The following is a 20992-nucleotide window of genomic DNA, read 5'->3' as shown; positions in this document are numbered from 1 at the left end:
GATGTCTAATACATCAACTCGAAAAAAAAAGTAGACCAACTTGTGTTTCAAATTCTTATTTATTCTTTTTTCCTGATTGAAATGTATCGTAGGGTCATTATTTCATTCATCACATAGCATGACATAATGCACCAAGCCAACTACAACTGTTTACAGGTTTACACTGAAACATACACAATGTTTACAATGGGAACATGGATAATAGCTCATTGCACTTACAACAGTGAATGTACCATATATATTTTTTAAATTTTGATCCCTCTAACACTCTCAGCTATTATTATGGTTGCAATTTTATATTTTAACTTACATCTTTCAGTTGCCCCTGTTGAAACCCATAAATTAGATGGAAGCCAGGGTCTCTTAATTTTTTTTTTTTCAATATACAAACACAACATGTATAGAAACTTTACACAGACCAGTAATGTTTCCGAATATAACTTTTTTTTTTTTCCTCCAAACAGTCCACTTGAGCCACATTATACAATGCTGTTTTGATGTTTTGTTGGTAATAGCTGATGCTTTGACCTTTAAAAAAAATAGGTGTATAGGCAAAACCACAGCTGTGGTCTTTCAGTTGTTTTACACACCATTTGCTTCTTTCACATAAGGGATGTTTGTGTGTGCGTGCAAGATTTAAATGTTATGCAGGTGTAGTATTTATAATGAAAATGGCTGCCAGTGAATCTGAGGGGTGAAAGATAGTGGACTGCTGCTAAAGGCTTATGCACTTGTTACTTCAGTATATCTAAAAAAATAAATAAATTAATAAAATTACATTTTCCCTGATATCTGAATGACAGGATTGTTTGTAGCTTTTCATCTCACCCCTCACTTCTATAAGTGTTTTTCCACTTTTTGCCAGTTTTTAACAGCTTAAATTTGACCTAATGCTAGAATAAATGCTGGGGTTTTAATTAAATCACTGACATACAGGATAAGGTTTAAATGTGCAGGGTGACAAAACACAGTAACGGTAATGCAACTTTTTGTATGTGGTTGAAAACAGTGAGACAAGGGGATGATATGGTTTTCCCTGTTACACATTACCACCAAAGCCCTAGTAATCCAGGCTCAGAGCAAAAACAAGATGGCTTTCTCAGTATTGGAAATGAGCCCTTACAATGATGCATATTAAGTCCCCTTTTGTCACCTTGTCACATTTACTGTGTGCTTTCCTGAGGTGAACAAGATTAGAAACAAAAATCAATTTCATACAGTGTATACACATCATATTTGTCATGGTGTCTAATAAATATATATATATATTTGTATTTCTTTATCTGTTTTATTTGTGGGGATTCAACCCAGTTGCCCTACAGGCACCACGTGTGAAGTAGTCATTGGCAATTAGTCAGATATTTATACACTTATTTCCTATTTCATATGCTTACATATGTTAAATAGATTCTATTTAGCTATTTTAATAAACTTTAAATATGTTTGGTACTAAAATAATAGTCTTTTTTAATCAAAATAATAGACACTTATTATGAACTATGTTGATTAAAGAATAGTGTGATGTTCTGGCTTACCAACAGTTTCAACCCTTAAATTACAAATAAAATTGGTGGGGTTTTTTAAACAAAACAAAACAATGCAGTATGTCATCAATACATTTTGTTGTGGCAGGCCGATAAAGCATGGGGCGACAATGAAAAAAAAAAAAGGAGGAATTGAGTGGCCCCATTTATATGAAATGTTCACATTTATACTGCTGTACTTCTATTCCACTATAACCATGACAGGTTCAGTATTGCACAAATTTTCCCATAGCCTGTTCTAAATTAAAATTTTGAAAATGACTCCATAGTCATAACAGGTATTACTAACATTACAGAAATGGCCTTGGTATGTAGTTCACTCCTTAATAATTTCTGATATTTACATAAACATATTTCAATACAATGTCTATTTAATAACAAGTGCATCAACAGGCAGCTAAGCAACTGATGAACTGGTCATACTGGCTAATGAAACTAAGTGCAGGACAACCAGATAAGGAAGTGATTTAAATTCTGGCTACACGCAAAACAGCATACTATCATGTGTCAAAATAGAGGGCTGATATTTTCCCCATACTATTTAATACAGTAGTATGCAGTTTTCGATTTAGCCCATGAATATTCATGGCTCACACTATGGCTGCCACTTGAAAGTTGCATGAAGGGCGACTTAAACATGCCACAAAGGGAAAACAATTCAACTCTTTACATTATAAGTACTTATTTACAACAGGTCAACTCCATATTTAAATTGGTATTTTTGTTGGAAAAGCTATCTGTTTTTTCTCTGCCATTACTGGTATCGAATGATGTCTCTCCTAACACTTTTCCCCAATAAGAAGCATTGCATAGAACATTTGAAATGTAAAGTTGTCTCTCAAAATCACCTATGCTTGTTGTTCTAATTTTTTGTTCCATTTTTCTTTTTTCAAGTGACCACAAACCCAGACGCATACATACATGCAACCACAATCATTCATTCATACTTATAATGTATATTTATATCAAGGTGAGTCTTTTTTTTTCTGGAGCATGCTCTCGTCCTAGCTTAGGTGGCTACAATTCAGTCATATCACTAAACCTAAAGGCCCTTGACCCAACACAAGTACAGGATCTGCTGGAAGATCTGACCTGAGAAGCTTCTGTTACAGGATTCTGTACCCCTGCAAATTGTATATGCTGCAATTTGGGATAAACCTCAAATGCACATCATCAATTAGTATTAATCATGTAATGGCGACTGGTCAAGCTATGAAATAGATGAGTGTCCTCATTTGACCATAACACTTATCAGTCCCTAAGCAGGTTTTCATTTCTTTTACAGAAAATGTCACTACCATAAAATTGCTTAAAACTAATCACAAGTGTAATGATGGCTAATTTGTTATTCAAAACTATTGCTTATATATGATTTGGACAATTTTGTGGTTTTTGCCCATATAGGGACGGGGCAGTAGTTCTACAACTTCTGGAAACATTTCAGTTTGGTAGATAGATACATTGCTCTTCTGACCACTAGTGTATAAACATCTGATTGTGCTCTTGACTGAGTGTTTGCCATCCACTATTGCTTTTTTCTACATCTAAACCAATAGAAAAAGAAAAAAAAAACTGTAATCCAGTTACAGACTAATGAAAACCATAAAAAACAGTGATTAAAAATAACAAAAATAAATTATAAACAACACAACATAAAATAAATCCAAAAATAGAAATAAACATCCCAGCCTCTATTTTGGCTTGTTATTATCATTATATACAAACCAGTGTGAAAAGCAAAAATCTTTAAATTATGGAATAAAAGAACATGCCACATGTTCTGAAAACATTAAATCAGTAGTTTAAGGTGACATCTCTCCATGAAAGAAAGAAAATTAGGCAATAATAAAAACAACAGATGCACAACAAAATCAGCAGAAACATTAGAGTCCCCGACACTGTAGAACAGTTGTGACTGACCCCAAGCCCACACTGGGGATGGTTACCTAATGGCTTTACAGTGGCTAACTGACAAACAAGACCTGACTTGTCAAAGCCTCAAAATCTCTTTCATACAATATTTCAGTCCTCTGTCTGGAATATATTAGTTGTCTCTTAATACATGCATTCTTTTACTCTTAGTGTTATTCTGAATCCTCCTATCTTATGCCCACTCTCATCAAATTGGTGAACAGTGTAAGGTCTTGAATATAAAGTTACATGCATTCGAACTCCACTGTACACTTCTTAAACACATTGCAAGAGAATAGAGAAAAAACAGTCTGCATTCAGAGGACAAAAAATGACTTTTGTTTTCCATTCTGGAATGTAGAGTTAAAAACTGAGCATATGACATAGACATTTGTGTTGTCGCTTTCTTTTCCTTTGTTTTTTTTTCTGTTTTCTTTCTGCTAAAAGGCTGTCAAGTTAGAACAAAAAGAAAGTCATTAACAGGACAGGAAAAACCTATGAAGTTGTTTTGACTCTGATTTACTTTCATTTCTTTTTTCTACCATCCCTGAGATGAGAGGGGAGTCAAATTTGTTATCTAAGTAGCTACAGGAACATGGAATCACAAACCCTGGCAAGCAATGCAGTGTGACCAATTGGTTATGGTCATGTGTGTTTAAACTTCTCTACTCTAACATTTTCTTGAGAGAACCAGTATCTATGCAAAGCATGCTTGCATTACCAACATGTGAGTGTTCCACTTATTTTGATTCTAAGTGAAACCAACATTTTTGAGATGCTCATTTAATGTTTAATATTTGTCTTTGCTTTATGCTGCTTCATTACAGGGCCCTTGGGAAGTTGACAGGCTCCAGTAGTTGCAGTAGTGCACCTGGACTTCTGGAGACATCTGGAGAATCTTTGATTGTATTTGCTTGCCAAAACCCCTGCTTTTGCAAGTCCTACGTTTAAGAACCCTACATCACAGAAAAAAGAGAAGAAAGATGTTAGTCCTAGACATTGTGCTCATTAAATGCACCACTTAATGCCAAAACATGTAGAAACAGTAAAAATCTACAAAGGAAATGGTATTGGAAACTTTTTATTAACAAAGAACCAGAGAAGTTTCAAAAGTAAGACAAAATTTTCAGATGGTATGTAATGAATAACATGTATCATAAGAATACAACCCATATATAATGGACCAAATGTTGAAAATTAGGCATTATCCCTTGAGGGCAGTGTTGAGGATTTGCCTCTTTTCACCACTAACCCAAGTGATTTATATAATTCAGTCTAATGTCATGTTATACAGTGAATTCAAAATTCAATTATCTGTAAATGAATCAGCATTTTCTCCTTCAATTAACCCCTCCATAGTTCCTGTCAACTAACTGACTAGTGAGTTTATGGCTAATATTTACTAGCCTGGTTGAGTGGTTGCCCTTGACAAGCCATGAGTTGTTGAAGAGCCTGATAATTTAGCTCGATTAACACTACTTCCAACTTCTTTAGAGTTGGTTTTTTTCTTTATATTTGGGTTGGATTACACCCATATTTCATGCTATAGTGGGTAGCCACATAAAACCGATTGCACGATTACACGATTGCAATAACGTAACTAGTGTCTGAATTTCTTGGAAGTTAATGATGGTCACCAGACATGTTCTCAAAGCTTCGGAATTGACCATCACAAGGATGCTGTGTCTGACTCTGGCATCTCCCACACTGACTGCATAGCAATGTCTAGGTTAACATGCTTGGCTGGCAGATCTGAACCTTGGGTTAGAGTAGAATCTTGCACAAGGTCCTTAGCCTAAACTGCTTGCTAGTTGCAAATGACATTTAAGCACAAGAAACTCAAAGTCTGAGTTACCTTATAGATTACATTCGATTCAACTTTATTGTCATTGTGCAGAGTACGAGTACAGAGCCCATGAAATGCAGTTTTTCACATTTCCCAGCTTATTAGGAAGCTGGGGTCAGAGCGCAGGGTCAGCCATGATACGGCGCCCCTGGAACAGATGTGGTTAAGGGTCTTGCTCAAGTGCCCAACAGCAGCAGCTTGACAGTGCTGGGGCTTGAACCCCTGACATTCCAGTCAGTAACCCAGAGCCTTAACCGTTCAGCCACGAAGTGGGATTACTCAACCTCTTGGCAACTGACAGGGCTTAGGTGATTGAGGGTGAGGAACTGATTGCATGAAAGTTGAGGAACCCTCCCGACTCTCATGCATTACCTGAGGTTTGTTGATGGTGGAGTGTGATGAGACACTTTATATCCCAGAGTATGCTCATGCCTCTAGAAGCATAGTTTTGCTGTCATAGCTAGACCTGCTAGTGCTCATTGCACTCTGATCACACTACACACCCTTTTAAACCACTATAGAACAAAAGAAAATAGTTATAATAGTTATTAATTAGGTATAATAATCTGCTGTTTCTCTCTCTTTCTGTCTCTCTCTCTCTCTGTCTGTCTCTCTCTCTCTCTCTCTATTGAGCTACTCATGTTACACTGCTGCCTGATGTAATGATGCTACCTGATCTTGACTCCCTCTGCCCTCAGGACCTGGCTGGCCAATATGGATATTATACATTTACTTGGAGCTTCCTTCACTTCAGAATCACTACTACTCCAAGAAATTGATGGGTGTTATATAATATTGAACAATCATCTCACATTAAAAAATCTTGCAGAATCTTGCTGAATATCACTGAGAGGATCTCATTCCTTAGCATGTTATCAGCCAAGTTCCCATCATTCTAGGCCTTCCATGGCTATAACAACATGATCCCCACATATCATGGATACACATATCATATTCACAAAATTCAACCTCAGAAGTGCCTGCAGTCTGATCAATGTTGGTGAGGTTGATGAGTAGAAAACCACCTTTAGCACCACTTTTGGCCACTATGACTATTGTGTTATGCCGTATGGGTACTGTAATGCCACCTACGTCTCCCAGATGTTGATTAATGTCTTGCACAACCTGTTGGGGAAATTTGTCATTGCATATATAGATGATATTCTGATTTACTCTCCTTCCCTAGAGTGCCATATTCACCATGTCAAGCAGGTGCTGGCCAAACACCTAAAACACCAGCTCCATGTTAAAGGGGAGCAGTGTGAATTCATGTGCCCCAAGTATCATTTCTTGGATATATTATCAGCAAAAAAGGAGTAATAATGGACCAACTAATTTCAATGCCAAAGGATCGGTCCATTCCACACAACATTCTTGCTGAGAAGACTTCACTTGCTTAGGAGGCTCAGGTCTTTTAACATTTGTAGAAACATGCTGCTATTGTTTTATCAGGCAATCATCCCAGTCGCTATCAAACTCTACTCCCTTTATATTTTTATTTGCTTCTATATATTGCTTACTTTTTAATGGTGTTTTATTATTTTATTATTTTTTTAGATTTTAAAATATTTTTTAACACATGCTGCTTTGTAGTAATTTCTATTATGTCTGTTTCTGTAACTGTTATAGAGTATCTGTTGGCAAGACATTTCCCCCTGGTATGAAAAAGTCTAATCATATCTCTCTTATTTCTAATCTTTGTTTTGCAAATTTCTATAGGAGATTCATTCATAGCTGCTCCACTCACTTCACTGTCTGCTCATCATAGAGGTTGATGCCTCAGAAACCTGAGTGGGGACTGTGTTGTCTGAGAGACTAGGTGAGAAGCCCAAACTGGTGCTAGAGGAGTGGTTTCACTGGTTAGAGGGAGCAGCGCACCCCTTCATAGTCTACACCAACCACAAGAATCTCGAATATCTGAAAAGAGCTAAAAGACGACCCTGGAGGGCTCCATTTATTTTCCAGAATTCATTTCACGATCTCTTATCAGCCTGGTGGAAAGAATGTTAAAGCTTATTCTCTGCCCAGAAGTAACCCAGCAGCCCCAAGGGAGAAAGTTCTGGAACTTTCACTGACCATACCACAACACCCCTAGTCACACCTTGCTTCGGTTTTCATCACCAATCTCCCACCTTCACAGTAGAAAACAACCATTTTGGTCACTATAGACCTGATTACTAGGTCCCTACAACTCATTCCCTACCAGCACTGCCATCTGCCTTAGAAAGTTTGGACAAAAAAATTGAAAAAAAATTGAACAATTTCTTAGAACATTCTGCACAGACAGTCAGGAGGACTGACCCTAGTACTTACTTTGAGCCAAATATAAGCAAAATACATTTCATCACTTAGCCACTCAGTTAACCCAGTGTTCCTCTATTCCTGTAGAATGCCACTGATTCCACTGGATTCACCTGCAAAAGATGAATGGGTTCATAAAAGCCAGGGTTTTCCCTACCATAGAAAGGCTTAGGCGCAACACCTAAGTGCTTTTGGGGAGTGCCTTAAGCTGAATGAATGCAAAAAGGCATTTAGACAGCATATCAGAATGAATGTAAAAACAAAGGTGAGAGTTCTATGTGTTGACAAAAAAAAAAACAGAGTGGTGGCTTGATCTCAAACGGAAAGGTAAGCTGGCAAGGGGAATGACCTGCCAGTCAACAATGCGTGTGATTGGTGTGTGACAGATACTCATCACCAAGCTAATCAAACAACTGATTGGATATTTCTCTGTACTGTCAACTTGGGATGGTAGTTACAGCCATCAACTTGGATAAGCAAGTTGCAAACCATTGATAAGGTAAGCCACAAGAAAGAATAAATGAAGTATAAACTTTTTTGTTATGGAATAATTCTTGTGTATATCAACAACCACGATAGCAGATAGAGAAAAGATATAACAAATGTAGCCTATTTTACAGCTAAAGAAATTGCGAACCTAGCTAAATTAAATATATATTCATGTACTGAATTAAGTTACATTAGCCAGTGAAGCAAGTTAGTTGACATTACATAAAGATACCTTGACTGAACTAACCTTAGTGTCTAACATGGTTTGGTAGCTAACAATGTTAGTCTGTGTTCACATGTAACATCTTTTTATAAAAAGCGCTGATCAAAGCTGATCCCACATTTTTGAAAACACGGTCTTCTCCATAGGATTATTATGTAAAACAGGTGCTGACCACTTCAAAAAAGATACATATGAACACAGCCTTAGATAGCTTCTTCTCCAAACTCTTGCAGGTTGTGCAACAGAAATAGCTTTCTCCCCCATTCCTGCAGTGTAGTGTGAGAACCAGCCACAGACAGTGATGCAAGTCCTCATCTAGACAGTCATATAGTGCGAGTTGCATTGCCTACCTACAAAATTTGCATATTTCATGTTTGTAAAAATAGTTGTAGCATATTTTGCCATAACTTGGGAATTATTTATTACTTATTTGTGAATATATATATATACATATATATATATATATATATATATATATATATATATATATATATATATGATTTGGTTGCAACATTATTTAAAGGTGGTACATATTTTTAATGGGTAAGCCTATTTAAGTTTCTCTAATCTGCTTATTTGAATTGCAGATCATGATTTACAGCCTTTTCTGATAAAAGGCCAAGACAAGAGCCATCGGGAAGGTAATTAAGTTGCCAAGTCTTTAGATAACCACAGTTAGACAGCTCTATTAATTACTGCACAGATTTTGTATCTGATATTAAATATCAGATCCTCAGAGGGAGAGCAGCATGAAGACGGGAAAAAAAACCCAGTCAGCCTGAGGGATTGAAAAATGCTGAGGGAAAGTGAAAGTCAGCTGGTCATAGGTCCAGTGGGTTTGACCCTGCCAGGTCCAAAAGCCATAGCTGGCTACTGAATAGACCTGATGGGATGGCGTGTCACCTTTTTTTGCAAGCACCACCTATTAGGTGGAATCTTTGTCAAAACGCCCAGCAGAAATGTTCACGTCTCCAGCCTGGGGACTTATGATCTATGAGACAACGGACATTAAACCGTTGGGGCTTGTGGTCACGTTTGTTTACTTTGAGTCACAGCACGTTTTTACTCGACTTTCTTTATATTCTAGTTCAATATCATCAACATTTTTTGTGTACTTAAGGTACCTAGAGCCTAATGGAGAAGTAAAGGTCAAGGTGCTGAGCATGAGAAGTGTCAGAGCAGGGGACTCCACCATCATAGAGGCAATTCTGGAGGCCACTGCAAAACTGCCTAGGGATTAATTCACTTCCTTTGCCAGTGATGGTGCCTCAGAAATGATTGGTACTTGTCAGGAATTCTGTTTATTAAAGACACGACGGGTGAGCAGCAGAGAAGCCACTGATGTCCTGATCTTGAAGGATCTTGCCTGCTGTCCTGGCAGATCTACCAGCATAAGCAAGATCAGATCCAACTGCGGAGGGGCTGTACAGGTTCTTAAAAACACAGGTTTTTTCCACCAGCCCTCTGCCTGATGCAAGCTGTACACAATATACTGCACAGGCAGTTTCAAGTGTTTCAAAAGAGGAACCTGTTCTTTGCACATGTAGAACAGGAGATGAGGAAAATGTTAAATCAATGGAACAAGTTAATTAGTACAGCATTATCAAATATTACAAATAACATGGTGTACTTAAGTACATAAAATGTATTTCAGGTGACCGCAGTGATCTACTCCCTGAGGACTCAGACCCAGGTGAAGGAGGAGAGGGAGAGCTGGCTGACTGATGAATTGGGCCTGCAGCCTTTGCGCAAGGAGGTGTCAGCCTACATTTCAGATGGAGTCTGGAACCAATTCTCAGGCAATGTAAGTGTTTTAAAAGCTGTGAAATGATTGGATAGATGGAATGAGTTGAGGGCCCTGAGTACATTTATTTTTTTTTTTTTAACCCTAGGTTATGGTCTCTTTTCTGGACATGCTCACAGATAATGTGGCAAGTTGCTTTCCTGACATGGGTATCCTGGGGAATTTTAAGATGCTAACTCTAAAACAAATTCAGGAAGGAGGTTTAGATGCAAGCTATGGGTGCCAAGAGATGCAGTCCCTTGCAAGGTACTTCCCAAGACTGAATGAGCAGGACTTGCTGAATGAATGGGAAGCATTCCAGGAGCGATCAGTGCTACCAGACCGAGGTTTGTCTGAGCCTTCAAGAAGAGAGGAGATGTTGTTAATTCACGGCTCCTGTTCAGACTGCAGATGTTGAGAGGCTGTACTCAGCCCTCAAGTTGGTAAGGATTTGACAATTATAGGATGGCAGAAGGAAGCTATAACAATTAATACGTAAAACTATAGTCGTCTGGTGTATTCAACTGGCTGTTGAGCTCAGATATCACCTATCTTCAGGCCGGATTGGGGACTACACCTTTAAAATCATTCTTATGTCAAGACCCCACTGAGAAACAGGCTAACTGATGGTCACCTGGAAGTTTGCTTCCAGGTAGACACTGCTGGACCTCAGCCTGGTATGTTGGACTACAAAAGATTCATCAGAAGTTTTTACAGGGCCAACAAAACTAGGAAAGTGAAGTGTTCAAAAGAGGACTGTGATATTTACAGTTGAAATACATGTTGAAATAAATCAAGAATTTGTCTGTCTGTCCCCTTTATGTCCTTTGGTTGAATTTACAAAATAATTACATATATGTATTTCAACATGTTTATTCTTCCTATGTGTACAAGTTAAGGTAATCCACATATATTTTCATTAAATCTCAAACATATTATTTGGTGAAATGAATAGACATTTGTCTATAAGTACAATAGGTGTTGCCAGTTTTCTTTCACAAATATGGTAAGGATAATGGTTGAAAACAAAATGAAAAAAAATTAAAATAACTTAGAATTTCCTTTGAATAATCTCTCAATTACATGCACCATTTAAATAACCCAGACTTTCAGGCACACACACATACACACGCACACACATGATGAAGTTTCGCTACTGGCAAATGCCTACTGGCGAGTGATATGCCTATGATTTGGTGTCATTATTCTGGTTATGATGTTGTTTGTTTGATTGCCTGACCTGTATCTGTTTACTGACACTGATATTGGATTTGTGATTTTTGGATTGTTTGCCTGAATTTTAATAAAATATCACCTGCACTTGCATCCATCTCTCTTGCCTGCCTCACATAGTGCCTAATTACTCATTATAATGAAGCTAGTCATCACTCAAAGTAATAATATCACTATTATTATAATGAACATTATCTGAGAGAATTATCCAACTTACTTATCCAATTATCCAACAACTGCAAATTATTGTCTTGTCCTGCACTTTACTGTGTATTGTTGATTGTTGAGCTATTCCGAATTCAATTACCCCCAACACTGTTGTGTTGAAATAAAATAATCTACTAATTTTGCTCAATGCATTATTGATTGTCAGATTCCACACAAAACTAAAAACTCACTCTAGAACTCTTTTTTGGAACAAAGTATAAGGAATAGAAGAAAGTACATTAATTAAATTGATTTAAATTAAATAACTTACTTAATAGTCTTCTTTCAAATATTTAGTTTGCTTTGCTGCATGGATTTATTCTGGAATTTTCCTAGTCATTTCTCTGCTCATTTTTAGTTGGATCAAATTGCAAAAATGCAGTCATAGTTGCTTATAAACTTATCAAGGATCACAGCTCTTGAAATTTCCTTCTTAATAGCTGGGATGAAAAAAAATAATTTTGTTCTACTTTAATGTATATGTAACAAATAAAGGCTTTCTCCTAATTAATATTCATGCTTTTGCTGTTGAGAAAATGCAAGACAGAAACTGTTGAGAAAAGTAAAGCAAAGTAGTGGAACATTTTATATGAACCCAGTGACCACTATGGAAGCCCTGAAGTTTAGAAACTGTTAAAAAAAAGAAAAAAAAGAATACATGCATAGTTAATGCATGCATGCAACCACTAATAATAGATTTTTTTAAGGTGAGATAATATGCTGCTATTAAAGTGAGGTGCAGTAATATATTAGACTACAGGATAACTATAAAACTATAACTATAAAAAGAAACTCTAAGTTAAACACCACAGTTGTTGTTTCATTCATGGTATGAATGATAATAACTGTACATCAGATAACTGGAGTAGAGTAGGTCTTAAATTATATTATTAACATGGCTAAAGACTGATTTTGAGAATTTTACATTGAGTGGGCTCAAGGTCTGTTTCTGGAAAAAAGGGATCGGTCGAGAGTGACCAGCCAGAGCACTTGACTCTCTGGCAGAGTGTATCCCTGCAAGTGAACAATGCCAATGAACAGTGAACCACAAGCTTACGTCATTGCTAAGCACACACCAAATGGATGTACACTCGCATACGGAAGCTTGTCTGCATGCTCAGTTCACTACTTCACTGCTTCAGTTCACTGCTTCACTGCTTCAGCTTTGTGTGCGCTCAAATCAACTCATGCTCTCTGTTAATAAGCATGCTCACTGACGCTGTTCTGCGCTCAGATTGGGCACTCAGTTATACTGTTCAAACACCATAGGTGTGGATATAGGAATGGAAATTATTGCTGATTGTTTTAAAATCAAGTCAAATTATTTTTAGGTTGTTTACCACACTTCAAAAACTGACATTTTACCAAATGAAAATATCTTGTGTATAGTGGAATTTATCTAGTATTTCCTATTATATGATTACAATAAACCAAATATAAGATTATTAAACCTATTTCGAGACATTAATTGACTTTCATGCATTCAAGGATTTTATTTGTACCCATGTTCATTTAATTAAGATTAATAATTTAGTATTTGCTGTTATCATTGTACTACAACAAAAACAGACTTCCACATAGAAAACACCTGTGTATCCTCACTGTAGAAACATTCTGTGTCCTCTCTCCTTGAGTCCTACTACTTTTAAGAAATGGTACATCATTAAAGATGGAGGACTTCTGGACTTTCTGGGGAAAGGGCTGAAGGAGGTAGGACCAAGCCCAATCTAGGAGGCATCAATTAGAGTTTTGGGAAGCACCCCAGAAGTGTCAGACTAAAATTCCAATGATTCACAGTCTGCAACATTGCTACATTACTACCAGTCAAGCACCTAACCCCACTGATAATCACTGCTAACTTACTTGTGTCTTATTCCAATTTTCTACATTATTTGATGAAAATGTTATTATTTAAAATTTATTTTGTTCTTATGAGAATTATTGCTCTTGAGGAAAAGTAAATAGTTTCTTCAGTTGTTTGAGTGGAAAATCTAATTCACTGGGTAGTTACTGTGTATTTACTATACACTGGGTTTATTTCATAGAATCATTGCCAGTAATTCTGGTGGTGACTCTTTATTTATTGCATATATACCAATGAATATTTACTCTGAATCTCATCTCAAGTCCCCCAGTTTATCATAGTAATGTGGCTGTCCTTACTGTCTGGCCTGCCAGAGGAAAGCTGTGTAGTGCCTCTGTGATCATGTAACCAGACCTAGGGTTAATGAAGTCTTGTGATTCCTGTTCTGGTTGGCTGAAAGAACAGGAAAACATAAATTCGGTAATCAAGGTAATTCTCAAAATGATTGTGTGAATTATAATGAGATATTACAGTTTGTGTTTTTGAAGAAAGTGCTTTAAATTTACAACTAAATCATGTACAGCTGGTAACATTTTTTAAACAGACACACAGTTCTCCTATATACAGGGGTGGACAAATCAGTACTCCAGGTGCCCGGGACAAGCAAATTACATGCCCAGGCTATTTGTTTTTTTATTTGTAGTTGCCCAGCAAACAGGTAGATTCAAATGAAAATGCTTAAACTTAATGGACTTTATGGTGTTGTGATGGACCTCAATGCTGTAACTATAACATGTGCTACTCATTCCAAGTCCCGATGCCTGCTGAACTACACACATTGGCTGATCTGGTTGACGGTAGAACAATTTGTACTAGGGGAATTAATTAACATGCAAAATAAAGTCCAGAAAAAAAAGCTATCATATAACTCTCCTGCTAGAATAGTTACCTCATGGTTAAACATATAGCAAGATTCAAATAATAGCTTTTACATGTGATGCAAGAACAGAACACTAAATCTAACAACTGAAACACTGGACAATAACTTGCTGATTTTTGTTAAGGGTGCAAACACAGTGTGCTACATTAGAAACTGTTATAATAAGATAATAACCAGAAACACATTCATTTCTCAGTATTATTGCACTTATCTGGCTAACTATCTCACCATCTGTCGTTATTATTACTTTAGCTAGCACTATTTAGTCTAGTCAAGCAACAAAAACATGGGACTGTGCAGCACATTGGAGCTTTCATTTGTCTGGAGGGCTAATAAATGAATTTTTGATTTGTTCACCTCTGTATATAGGCTTTCTGTATAATGAAACAGTACAGTTAAAAATATTTAAATTTAGTCCTTACCAGTATAACAAGATTACTTCTCTCCCTCTCTCTCTTTCTCTCTCTCTCTCACTCCTGCTCTTATAAATTAAAACACAGAAGAGAAACTTCATAGGTTTTTCCAGTGCAAAGCCTTATAACACCTTCCGTCATTTTTGAAGAAACCCTGAAATTGCAATAACACATCAAGAAACACTCACGCATACACAGAGATTAGGAACAAAATGTAGCACATACTGCAAGTTCAAGATGCACCCTCCTATACAATACACAATTTGATATTCAAAATTATTCCTCTCTGGAAATGCCTGACCATTCACTCAAATGCACTTTACAAAATGATGTAAAGCTATTAGATATAAACTTGGGTGAGATAAGCAAGGAAAATACAGATTATAAGGAGTATAAGAAAGGTACACACAGACATTACTTACTTAATGCATGACATACTATATTTATTTCACTGCACAGATACATAAGTACAACTGTCGATAAAAAGTGTATCAAAATGTTTATCAGACTTAACAAACATGGTGACATAAAGCCACTCCATCACCAATGTCTTCTCTTCTCTTTCCATCTATCTTTCTTTCTTCCTCTTGTTTTCTCAGGCACTTACCTTCAATTGTACTGCCTCACCACAAAGACGTGAACTTCTTTCCAAACCCAGATATTGCTGTTGATGGAAGAGAACATAAAAAGAAGGAATTAAAAGTGGTAGGTAGAAGAATAATAAAACACAGTGATACAATGACAAAGCTCTAGAACTTAATTTCAAAACACCATATGGTAACACTTTACAATACTGAATGTCATAGGTAACTATGCATTAACTAAGCAGGAAGGAATGAATAGTTCTTCATTAACACTTATGCTATTCTGTAACTGTAAGTTAATTACTCAGTAAGTACCTTCATAGGAGTTCACTATTAACTAAGCAGTAAGTACTCAGTCTTACAAAATAAGTACCGAGTATTTAGCAGTAATTTTGGAATCTTAAGTTTCTCCTGTAGAATTATTAGCTAACTATGGCTCTTTTATAACTAGTGATTAACTACCGATCACATCAACATTAAATATTATAATGATACAAAGCTGGACTGTCAAATTAAATTAAAAGTTACATTATAAATCAAAATTCTTAACACTGTATATGTAATATGATTTTTAGGACATAAAAGTCATTAGGATTTTATATTTGATTATAAAATTGATATATACCAAACAAACCCGCAATTACTTGTCTAAATTAAAAAAAAAAAAAAAAAAAATGAACAGGAGCGTAGTAGAGTCAATCTTATTCTGTGGTTGAATCTCAGATGACATTCTAGTGGCCACATAGTGCGCTAGCTAGGTTCTTCAGTGCCATTAAAACATGCCCTATGTAGTGAGAAGCGCTAGTAAAGAGAAAGTCATTTGAGATTCTGAAAAAAAAACCACATTGAAGAATGCTGGGTTTTTACAAAGATTCGAATAGCCAAGGAATAAGAACCGAGAGAAAACAGCACTGTAGGTACATATGGATAACTATATGGATATGATTTTAAACAATAACGTGAAGCTTACTAATGACCGAAGTGTTACTGTTTTGTTCCTCAGTAGTTAAAGGAGCATTAGGTAAGATTTTAATTTTTTCAAGATTAAGTATCTGACTGTTAAGTGGGTGTGTTCAACATTTGAATGATTTTTACTCCTTGAACCTGCCCCAATTTCTGCCTGTGTTCACAAAGCTCTTCCCCCAGGACTTGCTTGTGGGCCTTTCTGCCTTCAGTTTTGTCTTCAGTAAGTGATAAGCATGCTCAATTGGGTTGAGGTCAGGTGACTAACTTGGCCATTTAAGAACATTCCATTTCCAAGCTCTTGGGTTACTTTCGTGGTATGTTTTGGGTAATTATCTGTGTGTACTGTGAAGCGCTCTCAGTTTTGAAGCATTTGACTGACTCTGAGCAGAAAGTATAGCTCCATACACTTCAGAATTCATCCTGCTACTTCTATCAGCAGTCACATCTTCAGTGAACACTAGTGACTCAGTTCAATTAGCAGATATACATGCCCATGCCATAACAATGCCTCCACATGTTTGACAGATGATATGGTATGCTTTGGATCATTTTTTTGGAGTTCGTTTTTTTTTTACAGAGTCTAATCTGGCCGTTCTATTCTTGACTGTTACCATTGGTTTGCATCTTGAGGTAAACCATCTGTATTTACATTTATTAAGGCATCCCTTGATTGTAGACTTTGAGAATGATACGCTTACCTCCTTGAGAGTGTTCTTGACTTGACTAGATGTTGTGAAGGGTTTTTCTTCACCAAGGAAAGAATTCTGTGATCATCCACTTTAGGTGTCTCCCGTGGTCTTGCAGACCTTTTGCGGTTACTGAATTCACTAGTGCATTCCTTCTTTTTAAGAATGTACCAAATTGTTTATTTGGCCACTCCTAAAGTTTCTGCTATCTCTTTGATAGGTCTGTTTTGTTTTTCCAGTCTAACGATGGCCCCTTTCACGTGCATAAGCAGTTTCAGGTCACACCTGGTCACCTCTTTGGACTGCAAAGTGAGAGCTCCCATGAACAGCTACCAAATGCAAATTCAACACTTGGAATCAACTCTAGACCTTTTATCTCCTTAATTTGTCATGAAATAAGGAGGAAACATGGCCAGGTGTGACCCAAAACTGCGTATGAGTCAATTGTCCAATTATTTTTGAGCCTGTGGAAATGGAGGGACTATGTAAAAAACATTCCTAAACAATTAATGCAAAATTTTTCTAATCTCCTTGAATTAAAGCTGAATTTATCCACTTCAATCACATCTTCATTGCATTATTTCAAACCTGTTGTGGTGGTGTACAGAGGGAAAATTACAAAAATTGTGTCACTGTCCAAATACTAATGGACCTGACTGTATCTCTGACTAACATTAGCATTTTACAGTTTATGGAAATGTAAAGTGCATTTACAGATTTGCAAATGTTAACACACTTAATACACAAAATAATACACTTGTGCTCAGGCCATTAAACCATGACTTTTTAACATGTTCTGTGTATTTTCCAGGTTATTTGTACATTTTGTAAATTAAAAAAAAGTGATTGGTCCTTTAATGATGATCTGGCACAGTAGTGTAACATGAAAAGCATGGAAATTCATTTTTAATGACTGATGTGTTACTGTGTTGTTCTTCAGTAGTTAATGATGATCTGGAATGGTAACATGTGGAATATTTGTTGCTCATTGCTATATTAAAAACTTGAACTTTTGTAGGTTATTGTTGTCCATTTCTCTCTTGAAAACTGGCTAAATAAAAACTGGCTAAATAAAAACAACAAAATTACCCTGTGCTCCTCTGAGACTACCTATAATAAGGCATATACACATTTATACTGAGGTATTGGTATAGGTTAATGTATATTATGATTTAGGTACGTTTCCAGGAGAAAGGTAAGGATTAGCTGTTGGTAATTAATGTTGTTGTGATCAGTACTTAATCACTAGTTATTATAAAAGAGCCATATATAACTAGCAGTTCTACACGAGAAATGTAAGATTCCTTAATTACGGCATAAGATTCAGTAATTACTGCTTAGTTAATAGTAAATAATAATATCCTACTTAATAACCTACTTACTGAGTAATTAACTAGTAGTTCTACTAGTTACTATGTAGTTAATAGCAGTAAAATAAGGGATAATGAAGAACTACTCATTCTTTCCTGATTAGTTACTGCATAGTTACCTAGGAATTTTAGAGCAGTGTTGAAAAGTGTTACCTACCACCCCACAAATGTAAAAAGGGAAAGACATTATATGCCCAAAGGTTTGTGGACACCTGATCATCACACCAATATGTAGACCTTCCCCAAACTGTTGCACAATGTTGGAACAACATAATTGTATAGGATGTCTTTGTATGCTGTGGCATTACAATTGCCCTTTACTGGAACTAAGGGGACTAGCCCAAACTGTTGCAGCATGACAATGCCCCTGTACCACAAAGCAAGGTCCATGAAGACATTGTTTGCCAAGGTTGGAGCGGAAGAACTCGGACTGAACATCTTTCGAATTAGTTGGAACTCAGACTGCACCCCAGGCCTTCTTGCCCAAGTGCCTGACCTAACTAATTCCCTTGCGGCTAAATGGGAAAGTCAAAAGCCACAAAGCCACAATCCAAAATCTAGTGGAAATCCTTCCCAGAAGAAAATATAACATATTATGTTAATATAACAGATAAGGGGGACTAAATCTATAATAAGTTGTTCAAAAAGCACATATGGTGTATGTATAATATCACTGTAATCTTATTTTGAATCTTGTACAAACACACAGAGAACTTTAAAGGTCCTTCTAACCTTCTCCCAGTTTGCCAGCTTGTTCTGCAGCACCTCCAGGCAGGATCTTAGACAACATGCTTTCTCCTTCCATACCAGGCTGAGCAGCTGCAGCACTACCTATTCCACCAGGTCGTGGAGCTGCCTTGGAGCCTACAGAGAGCAAGAAGTAGAGATGATGATACCACATCATTCATGGTGCAACAAGCCATACAGATTTTTAAAATACTAGATATTAAAAAAACAGCAGGCATAATCAAAGAAAACAGTACTTCTACCTAGAAGGGTGAGAGCAATCCCCATTTGAACCTCTTTTTTAATAAATGTTTTAGCATTTTTTTAACTGATTGTTTACACCACTGCAGTTGATGATATTTAATATCATTCTCTTTCATACCATTTCAAATCTAATTCTTAAGACGTTTACTCATTTTTGTGAGCACAATTCTAATGTGTGATTCTGTCACATGTCCTTCCGAAACAGAAGGTGTCATGCGTAAGGTATCTTGGTAAATCTAGGGCTTATGACTGAAGAATATACATATCACAAAATGTTTAAGTCCTATACATGAGTCACTGTGTATGTATTTCTGGGTATTTGTGGGTGTGAGGTATATGCATTCCCAATAATTATGCAGAAAGTTAATAAGGGAACATTATCTCCATTTTATTAAAACCAACTAGTGTGATTTTTTTTAAGAGTTTGAACACAGATTGAGAATGTGAGAAACCTGAGAGCTTGTAATTATCCACATTGAGATGTCACATGGTTTGTTTAATTTCTGTGTTATTTGTAATGGATTTTAATCACCTGAACAGAAATAGGTGTCGTAAAGCCTGAAATGTCACAAAAGAGTCAGGGATTGAGAGCTACAGTTTTGGAGATATTTGCAAATAACGGTGTTAGTAGTAAGTCACAAATTGCACATATTTCATATTGTAGAAAAGTAAACTAGCATAGCAGTGGAAATGCATACAAGTGTTTGTGTGCGCTTTATGTATATACATTTACCTATCCCTGTGAGTGGGGGCTGGGCTGCTTTGGCAGGTTGTGGGGTGGCTGCTTTTGCTCCAATTGCAGTAACAGGAGCGGTGACAGGCTCAGGCTTGGCCTATTAGAGGCCAAATAAATGTCAGTTTAAGCAAACAACATATAACTGTAGAACACTTAGTTGTCTTTAATTTTTCCAATGATAGATTAAAAATTAGGTTTCATGCATGCAGGAAACTTATTACAAAGCAAATAGACCACAGAAACAACTGGCAGAAAAGAAAAAGTTATTACAGTACAAATCAATGTTGTGTTTCGGTGAAAGATCAGTAAAGATTAGAACTAATGAGATTCCCACTGTAGTTTAATAAGTTGGAGCCATGGGCAGCAGGGGACAAAAGTCACTGTTTCAAATGCCAGTTTGATTTGCTGTTTGTTCTTCTTGGTGCATTTAGCTAAAAAAACACTGTAAAGAAGGTTTTCATAGTCGATTAGCTTGTATTTCCATTTGGAGCACATATATAGATATAGGAATGTTTTACTTGAACAATCTTTGTCCTTTTAGTCACTGTACACAACGGGCCATAATCAGAATTAAGTTATGTACACATAGTCAGGAGTTAATACCAAACTGTACACATCTGTATTCAGACCTTGCATGTAACTATAGACCTAAAAAGCTATTCAGAGGTTATGCAGGATTTGTGCACACAGGCCAGACTTTACTGAAAACAGAGGCATGCCTCAGCTACTTACAATTCTGACCATAAACTTAAGCCCTTTTTCTAGAGTAATATCAGTGTGAGAAAAAAACACCACAGTCCAGCACCACTGTCTGATAGTTTGATGTAACCACAATATGTCACACCAAAACTTAAATATGAGGCTATTAATTAATGAATTGTATCATCCCAAAAAGTACACTGGCAGAGACAGCACCTTAATTGGAGACATCACTTATCATATGAACTGAATTTTATATTAATAAAG

General features: G+C 36.5%; 1 protein-coding gene across 4 annotated transcripts in view; it reads right to left on the bottom strand.

Moving 5' to 3' along the window:
* Positions 1-40: 40 nt before the first annotated feature.
* Positions 41-20992, bottom strand: part of bsna (bassoon presynaptic cytomatrix protein a) — a 117803-nt gene continuing 96851 nt past the window's right edge. For 2 of the 4 annotated variants that reach the window (XM_026925086.3, XM_053236466.1), the window contains exons 8-13: positions 20024-20123; positions 19033-19164; positions 15302-15358; positions 14704-14848; positions 13701-13794; positions 41-4411 (exon numbers count right to left, since the gene is read on the bottom strand). In XM_026925086.3, coding sequence (XP_026780887.3) covers positions 15318-15358; positions 19033-19164; positions 20024-20123 — 273 coding nt within the window. In that variant the 3' untranslated portion in view covers positions 41-4411; positions 13701-13794; positions 14704-14848; positions 15302-15317. The remainder of the gene's footprint in view (positions 4412-13700; positions 13795-14703; positions 14849-15301; positions 15359-19032; positions 19165-20023; positions 20124-20992) is intronic. The other 2 variants (XM_053236464.1, XM_053236465.1) reach the window with 2 other exon arrangements.

This window comes from Pangasianodon hypophthalmus, chromosome 8 (genome assembly GCF_027358585.1).
Source record: "Pangasianodon hypophthalmus isolate fPanHyp1 chromosome 8, fPanHyp1.pri, whole genome shotgun sequence".
Taxonomy (NCBI): domain Eukaryota; kingdom Metazoa; phylum Chordata; class Actinopteri; order Siluriformes; family Pangasiidae; genus Pangasianodon; species Pangasianodon hypophthalmus.
This window is presented reverse-complemented; position numbering and strand designations above follow the sequence as displayed.